The sequence below is a fragment of the Myxine glutinosa genome, chromosome 4, assembly GCF_964187855.1.
Source record: "Myxine glutinosa chromosome 4, kmMyxGlut1.1, whole genome shotgun sequence".
NCBI lineage: Eukaryota > Metazoa > Chordata > Myxini > Myxiniformes > Myxinidae > Myxine > Myxine glutinosa.
Genome location: NC_136264.1, coordinates 194,487,287 through 194,506,075, shown reverse-complemented (window position 1 = coordinate 194,506,075; position 18,789 = coordinate 194,487,287). Strand labels below are relative to the sequence as shown.

Genomic DNA, 18,789 nt, shown 5'->3' with positions numbered 1-18,789 from the left:
TATAAATGCAATGTCTGACTTTAGTCTCTTTTTTTTTATTTCTCTCCTGTTTCCATTGATTTCCCAGAGGTCTCTGCACTCATCACTACACACCGGTGCACTTTTCGACTCAAATTTGATTGTGTTGCCCTGGCTATTGTGGAAAGTTGCAACAGCTCGCTGCGCCCACCACAGCACGACGTGCCAGATATAAAGGCTCATTCTAAATGATGTACATTCGTTAACGACCTCAAGACAAAATAGGTGCCATGAAACCTGGGTATAAGGATAACACAAGGTACACTACAGGTTTAAAATGAGAAACATGCATGATGACATTGAAAGGAGGTAAACAGATTTGTCATTACGGTCCTAGGTGGTTATGTGTTACCTTTGTAGGAAGGAAGCTCTGGCTTGAGTTAGATACAAGATTCCAGCGTTGTGGGAAAATCTGGGTCGTGGATTTGGTGGATCACGGGCGATCAGTGGTGAGAAGAACATGGTAGGCGGATTAGCCGTAGAATATGTGGCACAACAGAGCACCCCATGAGCACTGGACACCTGACGCGAAAGTTTTTACGAGGGCTGTTCAAGACTGTCCAGGAATGAGACACTCACATTAGTTCAATATAGATGAACCTTTTTTCATACATAAAGTGTAGACTTGTAGAGGAGCTATAGAACACAACGGACCAGGAGCTAACAGAGGATGACCACAAGTACAGCTAGCCCCCTATTTGACTCTTGTTGAATAGTGGGGGGGGGGGGGGGGGGGGACAGACACGTTCACGACACAGTCACCTCGTGTGCATGAATTTCATTGCACCTGGAACCTTATTCTTTGCATAAAATTTGACGAGACCTCTGCGCTTAGTTTTAGTAAGATCCATAATTGTATAATGACGAAGCAAACCTCTGGATTTTATTCTGAAACGAGAGCGGCACTCAGTAGAGAGCAAACCTCCGCCTAGTTGGCGATATCACTCAATGGTGAAGAATCACTTTAAAATTAAATAATTCTCGTATCCGAATCCATATTAAGATCTTCACCAAAATCGAATCTATTTGTCCTCGTCAGACACCCAACCGGTCCACCAGGTTTTGTCCAAATCCGTGCATAACTTTTTGAGATATCCTGCTATGTATCGTTTTAGTCATATCGCCCAATGGTGAAGAATCGCTTAAAAAATTATAGTAACCGGATCCGAATCCGAATCTTCACCAAAATCGAATCATTTCGTCCTTGTGTCATACCCGACATCTCTGCCAAATTTTGTCCGAATCCGTCCACGACTTTTTGAGATATTTTGTTCACAAACAAACAAACAGACAGTGGTGAAAACATAACCTCCATCCACCTTTTATTTGGTGGTGGAGGTAACAACAAACCGTTCTACATCAGTTTGTAATAAGGAAAATGAAAACAACACCGATTGTTTAACAGCGGTCTAGCTGGGCTTGCATCTGTTGCGTGGAGGATCTGCTGTCCCCCTGTCATGTAACCAGATCCTTAGCTCTGATTGGTGACTGTTTGTGAGGGACATACATACATACACCGGATGGACAGACAAACGCTGTCCCAGACGGCATTGCCCTACGGGCTACTCCATAAAAATATGGCTGCCGAATCACGTGACCGATGACTTCATCAATGTTTTTTCTCAACCAATTTATCTCTAGATCACGCTCAAGAAATTTCATACTTATCAGATCAAGCGTTCTACTTGTTGATTTATGACTTCATAATGAAGGCACCTATGACATAATCATTGACATATGTTATTGCCCATGGGGAGTACTTTACAATGAGCCACCTTTCAATGTTTTCAATGGAGCGGTTTCGCAGATATAGAGGTGCAAAAATATTCGGTTTTACAAGATGGCACCCTACCATGTGACCTATGACGTCATAGTTATTTTTAAAAAATTACAGGAGGAGGCACTCCTCTGGTGAGTCAATCGGACCAACGCTTGCAGAGAAAACGAATTTTAAAGTGAATAAACCTGCTAAATGCCGGCGGAAGGGACGTACACACATACATACACGGGACGGACAGACAAACGCTGATCCAGACGGTATTGCCCTATTAGGGCTATGCTGTAAAAACAACACAGCTCTCAGGTGCCAAGGAATATCCCACTCCTGAAACCTTTTAAAGGCCCCTCGTAAATGAATGCCTTTATACATGGTAACCCACTCGGTTGTCTGACAGCACCGGTACAACCTCCAGGCCACACTGTCTTTCCACATTACCTATCTGTCCTTGGTAATATATATGGTGCTTTTCCACCGCGGTACCGTACCATACCGTACCGTACTGTAACCAAAGTCCGTTTTTAAAATTTTTCCATTGCCAAGCGAACCGTACCGTACCTAAGTACCCGTGCTAAATTTGGTTCCTGCTATGGTTAGGTACCAAGTGAGCCGAACCCGGACCTATGGGTGGAGCTAGAAACACTGCAGACCGTCGATTGGTCAATCGCAATCGTCACAGAACCGTCACGCTATGTTTAATCTTTGTCTGCGCCGACGAACAAGGCCCAAATCTTCATTGTCGGTCTGCAAAAGTTTTTCTCTTTTTATCTGTCCTCTTTCTGGCGTCTTTCAGCTTCTTCTCAAACACTTCCCCTCTCTCTTTTTGCATTTTGCTACAAAAACATGTTCAGATAAAACCAAAACCCGACGAAGGCGTAAAACACAGCTTCAAGTTCCTCCATAGTTGCGGAGCTGTTTACAGTTTAGTGTCGCATGAGAAATGACATCACCACAGCGGTCGCATTTTTTTTCGTCACTTCAGATAACTCCACCTATTTTCACGGTTCCGTTGCGCGATGGAAAAACGACACAGGGATTAATGTACCGAACCATACTGTACAGTGCCGAATCGAACCGTACTGTACAGTGCCGAACCGAAACGTACTGTACAGTGCCGAACCAAACTGTACTGTACAGTTTGGAAGGGACGGTTCTGCCTCTACCGACCTCCACCTAACCGGAAAAACAAGCTTACTGACTATGTTCGTGACCCACCTTCCTAAGCTGCTCGACCACTGCAATACTCTTCCTGGTTTCGTCTTGATTATTGGAGATTTCAACGTCCACTACGACCAACCACAACATCCTCTCACTTCAAAGATCATTGACATCCTTTCTACTTTTAGTCTGTCTCAGTCTGTCTCCCAACCTACACACGTTAAAGGACACATCCTGGATTGGTTAGTGCACAGATGCGATGATCAGTTGGTGCAGTCCACGTCAGTGACCCCTGCTATCACCTCGGACCACTTCTGTGTCACCAGCCACCTGAGTATTGCTGTTCCTCGTCTTCAGCCCACCTTCATCACTGCCCGCAACATTCGTGCCATCGACCGTTCCGCCTTTAAAGAGGACCTTCACACCCGTCTCTCTGGCCGTTCCTATGTCACTGCAGAAGACCTCGACTGTTGCCTCCGCACAGCGTTGGACTGTCATGCTCCAGCGCCACGGCGCGCCGTTCCCAGACGCAGGAGTACTCCGTGGTTCGGCGCAGTCAGCGACAAAGTCAGGGCTGCCAAAAAGGAACGACGACGTGCCGAGAGACAGTGGCTGAAGACTGGCCTCACAGTCCATAAACAGTTGTACAACATAGCTAAAAGACTCGTCATAAAAACCATTCTGAAAGCAAAAACGTCATATATTTCTGATCGGATTACTAGGAGCTCCTCCTGCAAGCAACTGTTCAGCATTACCAACCGCCTGTTTGCCACCAAAAATAAATCCGTTCTTCCCACTCTATTTCCTCAAAACGAACTACCCCAACGCTTCCTGCATTTCTTTCACAATAAAATTCAGTCAATAAGAAACAATCTTGACAAGCAGTCACTCCTTTCCCTGGATGATGATGAACACTGCTTTCACGGACGACCTCTTAGTTCGTTCGTTTACTCCTGTTACTGAGGAAATTGTCAAATGTACAATCCTCAAGTCAAACACAAAAACATGTGATCTTGACCCCCTTCCCACCGATTTGTTTATTGAGTGTTTGGACACCCTCCTCCCATTTATTTCTGCAGTTATCAATGATTCTCTGACTACTGGTTCATTTCCGCTTCTCTTTAAGCAAGCTCTTGTTAAACCACTTCTTTAAAAGCCCACCCTTGACCTTAACGACATGAAAAATTCCCGTCCTATCTCTTAACCTGTCTTTCCTGTCAAAGATCACAGAAAGAATTGTGCTATCACAGATGAATGACCATCTAGTTTCAAATAATCTTTTCAATTCTCGCCAGTCAGCATATAGACCAGGCCATAGCACCGAGACCGCTCTCCTAAGAATAACCAATGATCTTCTGACCTCTCTTGACTGTGGTAAGGTTTCCGTTCTTGCTCTTTTGGACTTGTCTGCCGCCTTTGACACGATTGACCATAGTGTCTTAATTCGTCGTCTTGAAATCACATTTGGTATAACTGGTAATCCCCTTTCTTGGCTGATGTCCTATCTTACTGATAGAGTGCAAACAGTTGTTGTCAATGGCCAGAAATCAGCCCCTTCTCCGCTTTCCTTTGGCGTTCCCCAGGGCTCAGTCCTGGGACCTATCCTCTTTCTTTTGTACACTCAGCCTCTATTTGATCTTGTTGCCAGACATTCAGTTGATCACCACGCCTTTGCGGACGACAATCAGCTGTACAAAGGAAGCACGATTCAACAAATCGTGCCCACTGTTGAAGTGTTAGAAGGCTGTATTGCCGATGTGAAGGCGTGGATGACCCAAAACAAACTTCAGCTGAACGATGCTAAAACAGAGTCTATGATTGTAAGATCGCACAGATGTCCTCTACAATGTTCACTTCCTACCACTATTCATGTTGGTGAAACCGATGTAAACTTTGTTTCGTCGGCCAAGAACCTTGGTGTGGTTTTCGACTGCAACATGACATTTTCCAAGCAAGTACTTCAAACTTGCAAATCAGCATACTTTCAGCTGCGAAAGATCGCATCCATTCACCACTTTCTTACTCCTCAAGCTGCTCTAACTCTGGTCTGTGCCCTTGTCCTCTCAAGGCTAGACTATTGTAATTCTTTGTATGCTGACTGCCCTCAGTTTCTCTTGGATAAGTTACAAAAGGTTCAAAACTCTGCCGCTCGTCTTGTCTGTAAGGCGAAGAAGTCTGACCATGTTACCCCGCTTCTTGAATCTTTACACTGGCTGCCTGTCTCTGCTTGTGTGCAATACAAAATTTGCACACTATGTTATGAATCGTTGTGTGGAACGGGACCTCACTATCTCTCCGATTTGCTCACTCTCTATGAACCTCGGCGACGGCTTCGTTCAAGCGACGACTCTATGACCTTAGAGCCGCCTCGCACCAGCACCAAGTCGTTTGGTGAGAAATCCTTTTCCTTTGCTGCACCTCTGCTCTGGAATGACTTGCCTTCCTCTGTTCGACATGTTGACTCTCTTCCTGCCTTTAAAACCTCCCTCAAAACCTATCTGTTTCACAAGTCTTTCAAAGTCTAAGTCCTGTTTTCCCTTTGGTTTGAGGTGGGACAGAGATCGAGAGTATGCCTGTGTACATGTGCGGGGGAGGGAGGGGAGGAGGAGGGGGAGTACACACCTGTGGGTTTTGAATGGGGAGGGAGAGGAATAGGGCAAGAGTGAAGGTGTGTGTGTGTGTGTGTGTGTGTGTGTGTGTGTGTGTGTGTGTGTGTGTGTGTGTGTGTGTGTGTATGTTTGTGTATGTGTGTGCGGTGTGTGTGCGTTCGCATGATAATGTAAAGCGCCATGAGGGTCGTTAACTCTGCTTGATGGGGCTATATAAGACTCCTTTATTATTATTATTATTACAGTGCCGAACCAAACCGTACTGTACAGTGCCGAACCGAACTGTACTGTACAGTGCCGTACCGAACTGCTCTGTGCAATGGAAAAGTGCCAATAGACATATCACATACCACTGGAAGTAACTATTAAGCGCAGGATACCGGACTCGGTGGCTGTAATGTTTAGAGGGTCCACTCTGAGTCTGGGATGTCGGAGTTTTGAAACCTGACCAAGTCATACCAAAGATTTAAAAAAAAGGTACCTGCTGCTTCATTACTTGATACTCAGCAGTTAAAAATGCAAGAGCATGGGCAAGCAACCATATTGTCGCGTGATTGCCCCTTGGGTAAGACCAGCGGATCGCGGATGGACTCGAGCTTACTTGGAGGCGTTTCCCAATTGATGGCGGATCAATACACGAGCCGGAATATTGGGGAAAAATGCCGCGGCTTACCTTTTCAGCCCTGACAATGTCTTCTCCCTGCAAATTATTAACTTCACACAAACACGGAATTATGTACAACAATAAATATTTATTACGAAACCCGAGAACAAGGAAACGCGACGGACGAAACTAAATTCTAAATTGGGACGTCCCCACACCAGATTTCAAATACAAGACAAATGGGAGAATAATAAAATAAATGTCTCGTTGTGTTGTGGAATGTGGTGCGTCTTATCTGTCTCTGTTGTCCAGGCCCCAAGCTCACGTCCGGACGTGGCTCCGGTTGGCGCGAACCCCCCTCGGCGCGCCCTCGTGATCGCTCGTCAGCGCTCCAACTGCACGCCTCGCTCGTCGTTCGTATGCGAACGCAAGGGAAGAGAATCGTCGGCGCTGGTCTCTCCACCAAAGTTCAATGGCAAGAACAGGTCCAGTACGAAGGGACAGCCAAGGGAATGCAAGAGGCACAGGGAAGAGCTCTGGGCAGGAAGGAACCAGGAACAAGAATGGACAATATGGGCACACCATCATTCACCAGCAAAGTCCGGACCAAAGTGACAAAATGTCTGCCGTTCCCAGTCTCTTGCTCGGCGTGTTCTGACGTCATCCGGGCCCCTTCACCAACCAGCGTGTTGCTTGTTACGTCCTCTTCCGCGCCCTCCACACCGACTGGCCGAATGTTCGCACCTTCCGCACTGATTGGCCGAGGTGTCATCGGTCGGTGGCCAATCAGTGTGCTGCTCCTTCACCTTGCTTAATCTTCTCACCGCATTGGTGTCCTCTCATTGGCCGAACGTTTGGCGCCCTGCTCCTTGTCCTCCCCCCCCCCCCCCCCCACCCACCTTCAATCAAGAGCCCTCCTGAGCGTGGCTATTGCCTGCCTTGCGCGATGTTTGTTGCCATGGTGGTGTACTGCGCGGCTGCTGCCTGTTGGTTTTTTCGGTCAGTCATTGTAAGGGGGGGGGGGGGGGGGGGATTTAATTAGTTTGTGCACTTAGGGCCTATCTAATGTCTATAAGAGTCCGTTGCCATAAGGGACAAAGGATAGATCACAGGTTTCACATACAATGGAGTCTTATCCTTATCCCTGAGAACTATTTATCACCTGATCATCCTCGTATGATCACAGGTATACACTTACCCCGATAATCCGCCTAAACACAGAACTTATTACAGGTGAGGTTCCCTATCACGACAGCTGGACACCTACCTATGCAGATCTACCTAAATCTAGATAATCCCCTTTACTCCAAATTCATAACAATATGTTGGCAATCATTCCTCTCTATTGTTCTGACAAAGGGTAACGCTAACACTAACATCAGCACCTTCTAGTCAATCCTTACCAGTGGATAACTCCAACCATTTTAATCTTATGTTTTTAAGCCATAGTGCAGGTTTGATGGGTCGAATGGTGTCCTGTTGCATTGAAGTCTCTTGTGAGGTATCTCATATTATACTTGTGTGGAAATTTCTTGTTGAACAAAATGGTACTTGCAAGTTGCATCGGCCAAGCATCCACCTCAGAAACCCAGCTTGGGATATGGTTCCTCACAAGTCAGGCTTAGTTAACATTGCTTCATTTGAGATCTTGGTTTTCTATATACAGTATATATTTGTACTTGAACTAAGGCTTGAGGTGGAGCTGACACACACACACACACACACACACACACACACACACACACACACACACACACACACACACACACACACACACACACACACACATTTTGGTTCAGGTCCGAATCCAGATCCGGCCTATCAATGGATAGAAAAGGTAAACTGTACAACCTGGTGGAGGTATGCTCTCTACCAAGTACTGTTCTCGTTCTCTCTCGATCATGCAACGTGCATTGGACTGAGATCCAACTATTAATGTGTCTCACTGGTTAAGCATTGCCTATGGGTGGCCATGCTGCTGATGCAGGTCCCCTGCATATTAAGGCAGGTTTTCTCAAAGTTTCCAAGGTACCGGTGCGCAATGGCCTACTCTTTTGTAAAGGCCTCTTTCACACCCATCACCAAATTTTCAAGCAGATAGGACATCCAGCGAAACATTTCCTGCTAAAGGATGGCCTACTCATTCTGATACAGCACCAGGATGGCAGTTTACGGTTTGATGAGGAATCAAACCAAGAGTCGACTGCTCAAAGGCAAGTACGCTACCTCTGAGGTTTCATACCAGAATTTGTGTTGTTGAATATCCATGAACTGGTTATTACTTGCAAAACCGAAGATTTTTCAAGTATATTGGTCAGTCGACTTTGCTATTGTCCCCCGTCGCACCGCGGAGCGAAAGGGGGACTATGGTTTTCCCCTCCGTGCGTCCGTGCGTGCGTGCGTGCGTGTGTGCGTGCGTCCGTGCGTGCGTGCATCCATGCGTGTGTGCGGGCGTGCGAGCGTGCGTGCATGCGTAAGCGAAGGACCGAATTCTAATTTGGTGTGTGGGTGCAACTCACGTCAAAATCCAAGATGGCCGCCGCCATGTATGTCTGACGCCATGTATGTCTGAACCTTGTGAGCGGAATATCTTGAAAAATAAACGAACTACTAACTTCTAATCTGGTGTGTGGGTGTATCTAATCATAAGGAAGAACGCTATTGAAAATTGGGTCGCCACGTCAAAATCCAAGATGGCCGCCTTGCATCTTCCACTTTGTCAACTCGTATCACTTCAACGACGGGGGACCTAGGCGTAATGCTTCTTTTATCTGTCTGGCTGTCCGTCTGTTTGTCTGCGTGTCTGTCTCTCTGTCAATTGTCTACAGCTCAAAATTCAAAACCAATTGTCATGAAACTTTACCAAGTTGTAGAGATAATCACAACTGAGAAATCTATTGATTTTGAGGTCAAAGGTCATATTGAGGTCAAATCTGTAAAATCGTCATTTTTTATCTGTTTTAATTGAAAGTTGAGCAGAATTAGCAAATTGGGTCACTGAATTGGGAAACCAAACATTTTTGAAGTCAAAAGGTCAAAGGTAAGTAAACTCGAGGTCAAACTTCAAAAATCATCAATTTACATCGGAAAAATCATCAATTTTCAGCCTATTAAGTTGAAAATTAAACAGCAATTACATAGTGCATCACTCAATTGGGAAAATAACTACTTTTGAGATCAAAAGGTCAAGTCAACTGAGGGTCAAACTTATAAAATCATCAATTTTCATCCGATTAACCTGAAAATTAAAGAGCAATTGCATAGTACATCACGGAATTGGAAAAGAAATTATTTTTAAGGTCAAAGGTCAACACAAGGTCAAACTTATGATATCATTTTTCATCTGTAAAATAATTAATTTCAATCCGATTGACCTGAGCTTTGATTAACATCAATTCTAATCTTGATGAAATGGACAATTTGATGTATCCATGACCACTTTTTATTTTGGGGAGGGGTGGATTTTGCAAGTATCATGCTCTGCATGAGGTCTTCTTGTTATTCTGTTGAAGAATACTTTGTTTGGTCCACAGAAGGTGAATATCGCTCATAATTGATATTAAGACGAGTGAGCTCTTTTGTGTGGATCCAGCCTGGTCCACACTGGGTCCAACGTGCGGTGCTTTCGTTTTAACCGGTTGTTCCTTTCTGCAGAGACTCACGCTTGCGGCGGAAGAGCTACAGGAGCAGCACAAATGGAAAGACAACATCAAGGTGATTTCTCTTAGCTCTTTGGATTAGTACTCGCTCTCACATATACGTCGCCCACCCACCCAACCCACACATTATTACCTTACAAAATTTGCTTTGTGGTTGAATAGCCTGCACTTCGTTGAATATTTCAATAAGACACCATTTGAAGATACATATGCGAAATAGTGTGGAGGTGGATGAGGTCAAGATGTTGAACATATACTTCAAGTTTCCATTTTAATAAGCAGATGATAATAATGTATGAGCATTGGAAATGTACAAATGAAAACATCCCTTCCGTGCCATAATTCTCATGTTGTTTATGTGTGCAGGAAACAGATGTTTATTATTTCAATGCCAAGCAAAACTACAAGGTAAAAATTCCACCAAAAGCTACCGCATCAACAGTTCCCCTCCGACTTCCCCACCTCGTTTCCTTCTTCACCACACCACCCCCTTCCCCACCATCCCATGTTCCAATCCTTTCCTTCCCCCTTCATATCCTTCCCTTCCACCTCCATTTCACCATTCTCCCCATCCTCACCTCCCCTTCTCCCTTCCACCTCATCACCCTCCCTTTTACGTCATTATACTCCCTTTCACCTCTTCATCTTTCTCTCCTCCTCCTCCTCGTGCTCTCCTCCCCATCCTCTCCTCCACCTCTTCTAACCTTCCCCACCTCCTCTCCCCCATCCCACCTCCTCTCCCTCCTTACTCTCCTCCTCTTCCCCTTCCCACTTCCTCTCCTCCTTCTCCACCTCTTCTCCTGCTTCCCCATCTCCTCTATTTCTTTCCCACTTCCTCTCCTTATTCCCGACTACCTCTCCCCCTTTCCCACCTGCTCTCCCCCTTTCCCATTTGCCCTTCCCAACCTCCTCTCCCCCTTTCCCACCTGCTCTTCCCCCTTTCCCATTTGCCCTTCCCAACCTCCTCTCCCCCTTTCCCACCCCTTCTCCCCCTTTCCCACTTCTTCTTCCCCTTTCCCACCTCCCCTTCCTCTTTGCCATCTCCCTTCCCCTTTCCCATTTCCTCTCCCCCTTTCCCACCTCCCCTTTCCTTTTCCCACCTCATCTCCTTCTTTCCCACCTCCCTTCCCCTTCCCCACTTCCTCTCCCACTTTCCCATGGGTCATTCCCCTTCACTAAATCCTCTCCTTCCCCATTTCCTCTCCCCCTTTCCCACCTCCCCTTTCCTTTTCCCACCTCATCTCCTTCTTTCCCACCTCCCTTCCCCTTCCCCACTTCCTCTCCCATGGGTCATTCCCCTTCACTAAATCCTCTCCTTCCCCATTTCCTCTCCCCCTTTCCATCTGCCCTTCCCCTTCCCCACCTCCTCCTGTCCACCTCCACCTCTCCATCCTCTTCTACCATTAATTCCTTATCAACTCTCTGTCTCTATCTTACACTCGCATATTCCTTTTAAATCTCTTATTCAATATTTAATGGTTATTGATATTTTAATTATTTACTTTAATTGTTGCCATTTGCTCTCATTTATTTAGCCACAAGTTTTTCCTCATCAACAGGTTTGATTGAACCTTTGCTCTCCCTGCTCCCCTTCACTAACACCAGTTTGTGATTGAGAGAATGCAAAAAGGACTTGCTTCCTTTAAGCTAACATTCAAGCTAATATAACATGGCCGCCACTCTGTTTGACCATTCTCACTCGTCGCACACCTTTCTGTGTTTCTGTCCACGTGGCAACGTTTACATCGCAATTCACTATCATGGGGCCTGGATTCCCACGCCTTGAGTGCTGCCCCGTTCCTGGACCTGCCTCTGTTGGGATTGTCACGACAGTGGGTCCGTTACCTTGTTTGGTATGAAATGTGCTGCTTATTTTGGCTCAGAGGCCTCGAGCCTTTGCCATCACACAGACGATCCGTCGATGCTTCGTGGACTTGTAGGCGTCCAGCGCTGCCTGCGAATGACCTTTTGTAGTTTCAAGATAACTCTCATTCCCATAGTAATCATCCGATCAGTACATTTTAGTCCACAGCAGAACTATAGCTCCTCTCGACTCATGTTGAGAGGCAACTCTCATCTCTATTATATACTGCGTCTATACTATGAGAGCCGTTTGCATGTCTGTCTGTCTGTCTGTCTGTATGTATCACCATTTTCGCAGAGATGGCTGAACGGATCTTCCTTAAACTTTCAGGGATTCATCAGTGAGTGTCGGGGAGTGTTTTAGGCAAAAAATTTACATATATAAGTTATCGATTTTTTGGGGGGATTTAAAAAAAATTGCTCTATAGTGCCTCAGCCATTGTAGCTATGTGAAATGTAATATTAAATTATCCCCGTTAGTGCGTGTGTGTGTGTGTGTGTGTGTGTGTGTGTGTGTGTGTGTGTGTGTGTGTGTGTGTGTGTGTGTGTGTGTGTGTGTGTGTGTGTGTGTGTGTGTGTGTGTGTGTGTGTGCACGCGCGCTGCATGTTGGCTTAGCGGTTAGGGTGCCGGCTTGGGATCCTAGGATCCTGGGTTCGAATCCCGGTCGATCGTTGAATTAACGCCAGGGGGTTGACTCAGCCTGTCATCCTTCCGAGGTCGGCAAATTGAGTACCAGCTCACTGGTAATTCCCGGTGTGATGCAAAAGGCGACTAACAGGGTTGGCGGCAGGAAGGGCATCCGGCCATAAAACATTTCTTCAAAAAGGGGACCAAGGTGGCCAAAAAAGGCGAAAATGGCCTTAAAGGTGTGTGTGTGTGTGTGTGCGTGCGTGCTATCAGAATATTAAATATTAATTTTCCATAGAAGATGTGGGCAAGTGTTTTAGACACCCACAAAAAATGGATAAAAAACACGTTTATGCCAGGCAACGCCACGTACTCCCTGCGAGTGTACCAGGTAATTTATATATCTGCATTCGACATTTTCCTCTGATAAGGTCCAAGATTCCCTTGGGATTTTGCTTTGATGCATCCAATTACATTTGCTGTTGGGATTGCAATGTGAAATAATCTGTTGTAGTTGCCTTTGTTTCTCAGATTTGGAAGTATGATGGTAAAATATCTAATATATAACGCTCTTTCAAACCACTGACTGACTGATATTAATGTTTGGTACCTTCTGGATGTCACAGAAAGCTAAAATTCGGCGTGCTGACGGACATCGGAGCCTGTACACTGGGAAAAATCAGAGAACCATCGGAAAGCGTTCGTAAATGCAAATTGACATTAAAAAAAACGTAAACGTATTCGTAAAAAAAAAAACCTCAATCGATATATCGCATTTGAAAATTGTAATTTATATAACTGTAAACTGTGAAATAAACATGATAATAATGTCCGTAAATGAAAAAAAGAAAAAGTGTCTAAATAAAAATTTACTTTAAAAAACTGTAAACGCGTCCGTAAAAAAATAGAAAAACCTAAATTGATATCTCGCAGGAAGTCGGTGATGCTTGCCTATAATCATAAAGCTTCTATTTATTATGTACCTAGTATGAAGCGTGGTTTGTTATTGCTTACAATGTGTAAATTAGCATACCCTACCACTCGTGTGTATATATAGATAAATACAGTCCCGTGAAAAAGTAAGTACACCCCATGTAAAGTTTTGACTTTTTCAACATATTTCAACATACAACTATTTGATCTTCATTTCAACAATATTGATAGATAAAGGTGATATAATATAACAAATATCATGAAACATTTACATTTTGTTGTCCATTGTATAATTTAAATAAACATAAATGCAAATTTTGCATGTGGAAAAAGTAAGTACACCCTTGGCTCTAATATGTGGTATTGCCCCCTTTGGCAGAACCAACCTCAAGTAGGCGTTTCTTATAACTGTCGACCAGTCTCTGACATCGACTGGGAGAAATTTTTGCCCCCTCCTCCATGCAGAATTTTTTCAGCTGTGCGATGTTTGAGGGGTTTTTTGCATGCACAGCTCATTTCAAATCCCTCCACAACATCTCGATGGGATTTAGATCCGGGCTTTGACTTGGCCATTCCAGAACCCTCCATTTCTTTCTTTTCAGCCATTCCTTGGTGGATTTACTAGTATGTTTAGGGTCATTGTCATGTTGCAAGGTCCAGCTTCGGTTGAGCTTCAACTTTCCGACAGATGGCCTCACATTATCCTCAAGCACCCTCTGGTACAATGAAGAATTCATAGTGGAGTCTACGATGGTGACCTGCCCAGGCCCTGATGCAGCAAAGCTGCCCCAAACCACACTATTTCCACCACCATGCTTTACAGTTTGTATCAGATACTTGTGGTCAAATGCTGTCTTTGGTTTTCGCCAAACATGTCTTATGGTACTGTGGCCAAATAGCTCTTCCTTTGACTCATCTGTCCAGAGCACATTGTTCCAGAAGTGCTGGTCTTTGCCTAGGTGTTCATTGGCAAACTTCAGTCTTGCCCTGATGTTCTTTCTGGACAGCAAAGGTTTCCTCCTGCAACACCTCCCATGTAGATCAAATTTGTGCAGCCTCTTTCTTATGATAGACTCGTGCACTTTGACATCAACAGTGGCAAGAGCTACCTGTAGGTCCCGTGATGACATTCTGGGGTTCTTAGAGACTTCTTTCAGCATCTTGCGGTCTGCTCTCGGGCTGAACTTGCTGGGGCGGCCTGGCCTGAATAAGTTGGCAGTTGTTTGGAATCTTCTCCACTTGTAGATGATCTTCCGGACAGTTGAATGAGATCTTCCGGACAATTTCAAATTGTTTGGAGATCTTTTTAAATCCCTTCCCAGACTCGTAGGCATCTATAACCTTCTTTCTGAAGGCCTCAGAGAGCTCTTTTGATCTAGGCATGGTGACGCCGCACACTTCAACAACAAAGAGCAAACCAAACTGAATGTCTGAGGTTTAAATAAGACAGGTTCCTCCAAGATCCTCTCGAACGATGTTCTAATCATTTGCACCTGAGCTGGTGCACCTGATTCTAATTTTAGGTGTTTGAAGTAATGATAAATGTAGGGGTGTACTTACTTTTTCCACATGCGAAATTTGCATTTATGTTTATTTAAATTATATAATGGACTACAAAATGTAAATGTTTCATGATATTTGTTATATTATATCACCTTTATCGATCAATATTGTTGAAATGAAGATCAAATAGCTGTATATTGAAATATGTTGAAAAAGTCAAAATTTTACATGGGGTGTACTTACTTTTTCATGTGACTGTATATATATATACCTTTGCTGTCCAGAAAGAACATCAGGGCAAGACTAAAGTTTGCCAATGAACACCTCGGCAAAGACCAGCACTTCTGGAACAATGTGCTCTGGACAGATGAGTCAAAGGTAGAGCTATTTGGCCACAGTACCAGAAGACATGTTTGGCGAAAACCAAAGACAGCATTTGACCACAATAACCTGATACCAACTGTAAAGCATGGTGGTCGAAATATTATGGTTTGGGGCAGCTTTGCTGCATCAGGGCCTGGGCAGCTCACCATCATATAATCCACTATGAATTCTTCATTGTACCAGAGGATGCTTGAGGATAATGTGAGGCCATCTGTCGGAAAGTTGAAGCTCAACCGAAGGTGGACCTTGCAACATGACAATGACCCTAAACATAGCAGTAAATCCACCAAGGAATGGCTGAAAAGAAAGAAATGGAGGGTTCTGGAATGGCCAAGTCAAAGCCCAGATCTAAATCCCATCGAGATGTTGTGGGGGGATTTGAAACGAGCTGTGCATGCAAGAAACCCCTCAAACATCGCACAGCTGAAAGAATTCTGCAGGGAGGAGTGGGCAAAAATTTCTCCCGGTCGATGTCAGAGACTGGTAGACAGTTATAAGAAATGCCTACTTGAGGTTGTTTCTGCCAAAGGGGGCAATACCACCTGTTAGAGCCAAGGGTGTACAGTACTTACTTTTTCCACATGCGAAATTTGCATTTATGTTTATTTAAATCATACAATGGACTACAAAATGTAAATGTTTCATGATATTTGTTATATTATTTCACCTTTATCTATCAATATTGTTGAAATGAAGATCAAATAGCTGTATGTTTGAAATAAGTTGAAAAAGTCAAAACTTTACATGGGGTGTACTTACTTTTTCACGTGACTGTACAGTGTACATACACACGAGGGCCAGTCAATAAATAACCTTAAGATGGTATAAGTTCGAGAATGTAATGTGTGTAGTTGTCGACGACATATGTTGCATCTGTGGGTAAGAGGCATGTTTTGCCTGTTTTAGATCTGGCAACATTGAGCGTATGACGTCAGTGGAGCAGTTCCAAGATGGCGGCTCCCTTAGAAGCATGCACCAGGGAGGAGCAACGTTCTGTCATCTGTTTCTTGGGAAGTGAGGGGGTGAATACCAGTGAAATCCATCGCAGAATGAAGATGCAATATGGTGACGCATCGCTGCAGCAGGTTTACGACTGGGAAGGAAGTTTAAAAGTGTAGTGTCCAGTGTGGCAGACGCTGCTCGCTCGGGCCGGCCTCACGCAGCCAACACACCAGAAATGTTTGCAGTAGTTGAGCGCGTGCTAAGGGAAAACCGTCGCATTACGCTGGATGAAGTGGTCTCCGAATTTAACATTAGACATGGTTCCACACCATACATAGCATTCACAATGTGCTGGGGTTCCGCAAAGTGTCTGCAAGGTGGGTGCCTAGACAACATGCACCCGTACTGAAAGAACGGTGAGTGGACACATGTGAAGAATTTCTGCGATGTTACAAAACATAAGGCGAAGCTTCTTACAGCGCGTAGTGACTGGGGATGAAAGCAGGGTCCACTACTTTCAGCCAGAAACGAAGAGGGCAAGCAAAGAGTGGCGCCTTTCAAATTCACCGAAGCCCAAAACATTCTGCACACAGCCGTCCGCTGGAAATGTGATGCTGACGCTCTTCTGGGATAGTGACGCTCTCTTGTATAGCATTACATGCCCAGAGAGACCACAGTCACCAGTGCATCATACTGCGACATCCTTAAAATCATCTGAAACCAATAATCAGATCAAAACGTCGTGGACTACTCACAACTGGTGTTTTGCTGCAACATGACAATGCTCGGCCCCATACTGCCCGCGCTACATCTGCAACAATTGAGGACCTGTATTTTTAGTGTCTTCCTCATCCGCCCTACTCGCCAGACCTCACCCCTTCGGATTACCAAATGTTTGGGCCACTTAAAGAGGTGCTTGGTGGAACCACTTTCCAATCTGACGAAGAGGTGCAAGAGGCGGTGCACGAATAGCTACACAAGCAGCTAAAATATTTTTTTCTTGAGGAATCCAGACCTTGGTAAAGCACCTGGAAAAAATGCATTGAACGCAATGTAGATTATGTTGAAAAATAACACAGTTGTTGCACACGTACATGCAATAATCAAGTTGTGAAAAATATTTTAAGGTTACTTATTGACTGCCCCTCATATGTATATATACACAAAGAATTAAGTTAAGCACCCCTACACAACGAATTAAGGTAAGCACCCCCTAATATATATTCTTTGTGCATATGTATACATTGGCATATATTCTAAGGTATGTGAGATCAAATAATGATTGGTATGACAATAGCAATTATCCATTGATGAAATTGAGTGATCAAAGTGAAAAAAAGTGATTGGTTGAGTCAGTGATCCGATCACGTGGGTCCTACACACGTTATTGACGCAAAGATCGCTAGAGGTCTTCTCAGAACAATGACTGTACGTTAGAAAACATAAACGTCATCCACACTGTCCGTGATGGACCTATAGCTCCATACTTAAATTGAGGTGAAAATATGCCTAAAATTCCCAAAAAATTTCACCTTAAATTATTCAGAATAAAATATTGAAAACGGCATGATTGTTATGTTTTTATGTGACCATAATATCACTTCTCCAGAAAATATAGCAATATCATGGGTATATTACACTGTTTTGACGACAACAAACTTGTAATGTGCGAGGTTGTAAAAAAACGGGGGGGGGTGCTTAACTTAATTCTTTGTGTATATGTATGTATATACAGACTTGGCATTTAATATGGAATATTTTTTTTTTCTTGACTTGGGTTTACTTTCTTAACTCAGTATATCAATCTGGTGAGTTTCTTTTCCACTTTGGTGATTTATTTGTTAAAAGAACCATGTCACTGATTGTCTGTCGCAGCAAGAAGTCAACAACAGGATTATATCACAGGTGGCGTGGCAAAATGTACGGACAGGTACATTTGACGATTGGCTTCACAGTCGGGTATACAAGGGTTGTTGCGTTCTGTATTAGTGGAAAACAACTGCTGCACGTCTCCAAAAGTTATTGCCGCTTCCTCTGGAGATGGTCCGTCAACTGGACAATGCTGTTTGTCATGGAGTGGTGGCTTTACGAAATTACGGCATGAAAGAGCGTGCTATTGCTCGGCAGTATGGCATCACTCAAGGTCAGGTGTCAAAGATCCTGAAACGAAATGCTCAGAGGGGTGTCCCTACTCCAATACCGAGGCCAGGACGTCGCCGCAGAACCACAAGGAGGGATGATCGCCAGCTGCACCGGTTAGTCTGCAATGGCCGTACCAGGTCAGCTAATCGGCTTAGGGCTGAGTGGCAGCAACTGACAAATGTACCTGTATCCAGAAGGCTAGTCAACCAATGACTGGTTCAAGCAGGCTATCATGCCAGGCGTCCCCTGAGAAAGCCACGCCTGACCAGACAACACCGCCAGCGCTGATTGCAGCGGGCCAGAGAGCGCCGTCAATGGCAGCCAGGACACTGGAATCACGTGATCTTCAGTGACGAGTCTAGATTTCTGGTCTATCGTCAAGATGGCCGCGTCCGAGTGCGCAGACAAGTGCATGAAGCCTGCAACAAAGATTGTATAGTGCCAAGAGTCCAAGCTGGAGGTGGTGATGTGACTGTTTGGGCTGCTTTTCATGCAGGGGGCAAAACTGACCTGGTTGTTCTGAATGGAAACCTGAACCAGTTCAAGTACAGGGCCATTCTGGAAGAAAC

At 44.6% G+C, this 18,789-nt stretch overlaps 1 protein-coding gene across 4 annotated transcripts in view; it reads left to right on the top strand.

Annotated features, from left to right (window-relative positions):
- Positions 1-18,789, top strand: part of CACNA2D2 (calcium voltage-gated channel auxiliary subunit alpha2delta 2) — a 337,069-nt gene that overhangs the window by 132,757 nt on the left and 185,523 nt on the right. For 2 of the 4 annotated variants that reach the window (XM_068114187.2, XM_068114185.2), the window contains exons 4-6: positions 9,821-9,880; positions 10,192-10,233; positions 11,361-11,384. In XM_068114187.2, the coding sequence (XP_067970288.1) occupies positions 9,821-9,880; positions 10,192-10,233; positions 11,361-11,384 (126 nt within the window). The remainder of the gene's footprint in view (positions 1-9,820; positions 9,881-10,191; positions 10,234-11,360; positions 11,385-18,789) is intronic. The other 2 variants (XM_078776839.1, XM_068114186.2) reach the window with 1 other exon arrangement.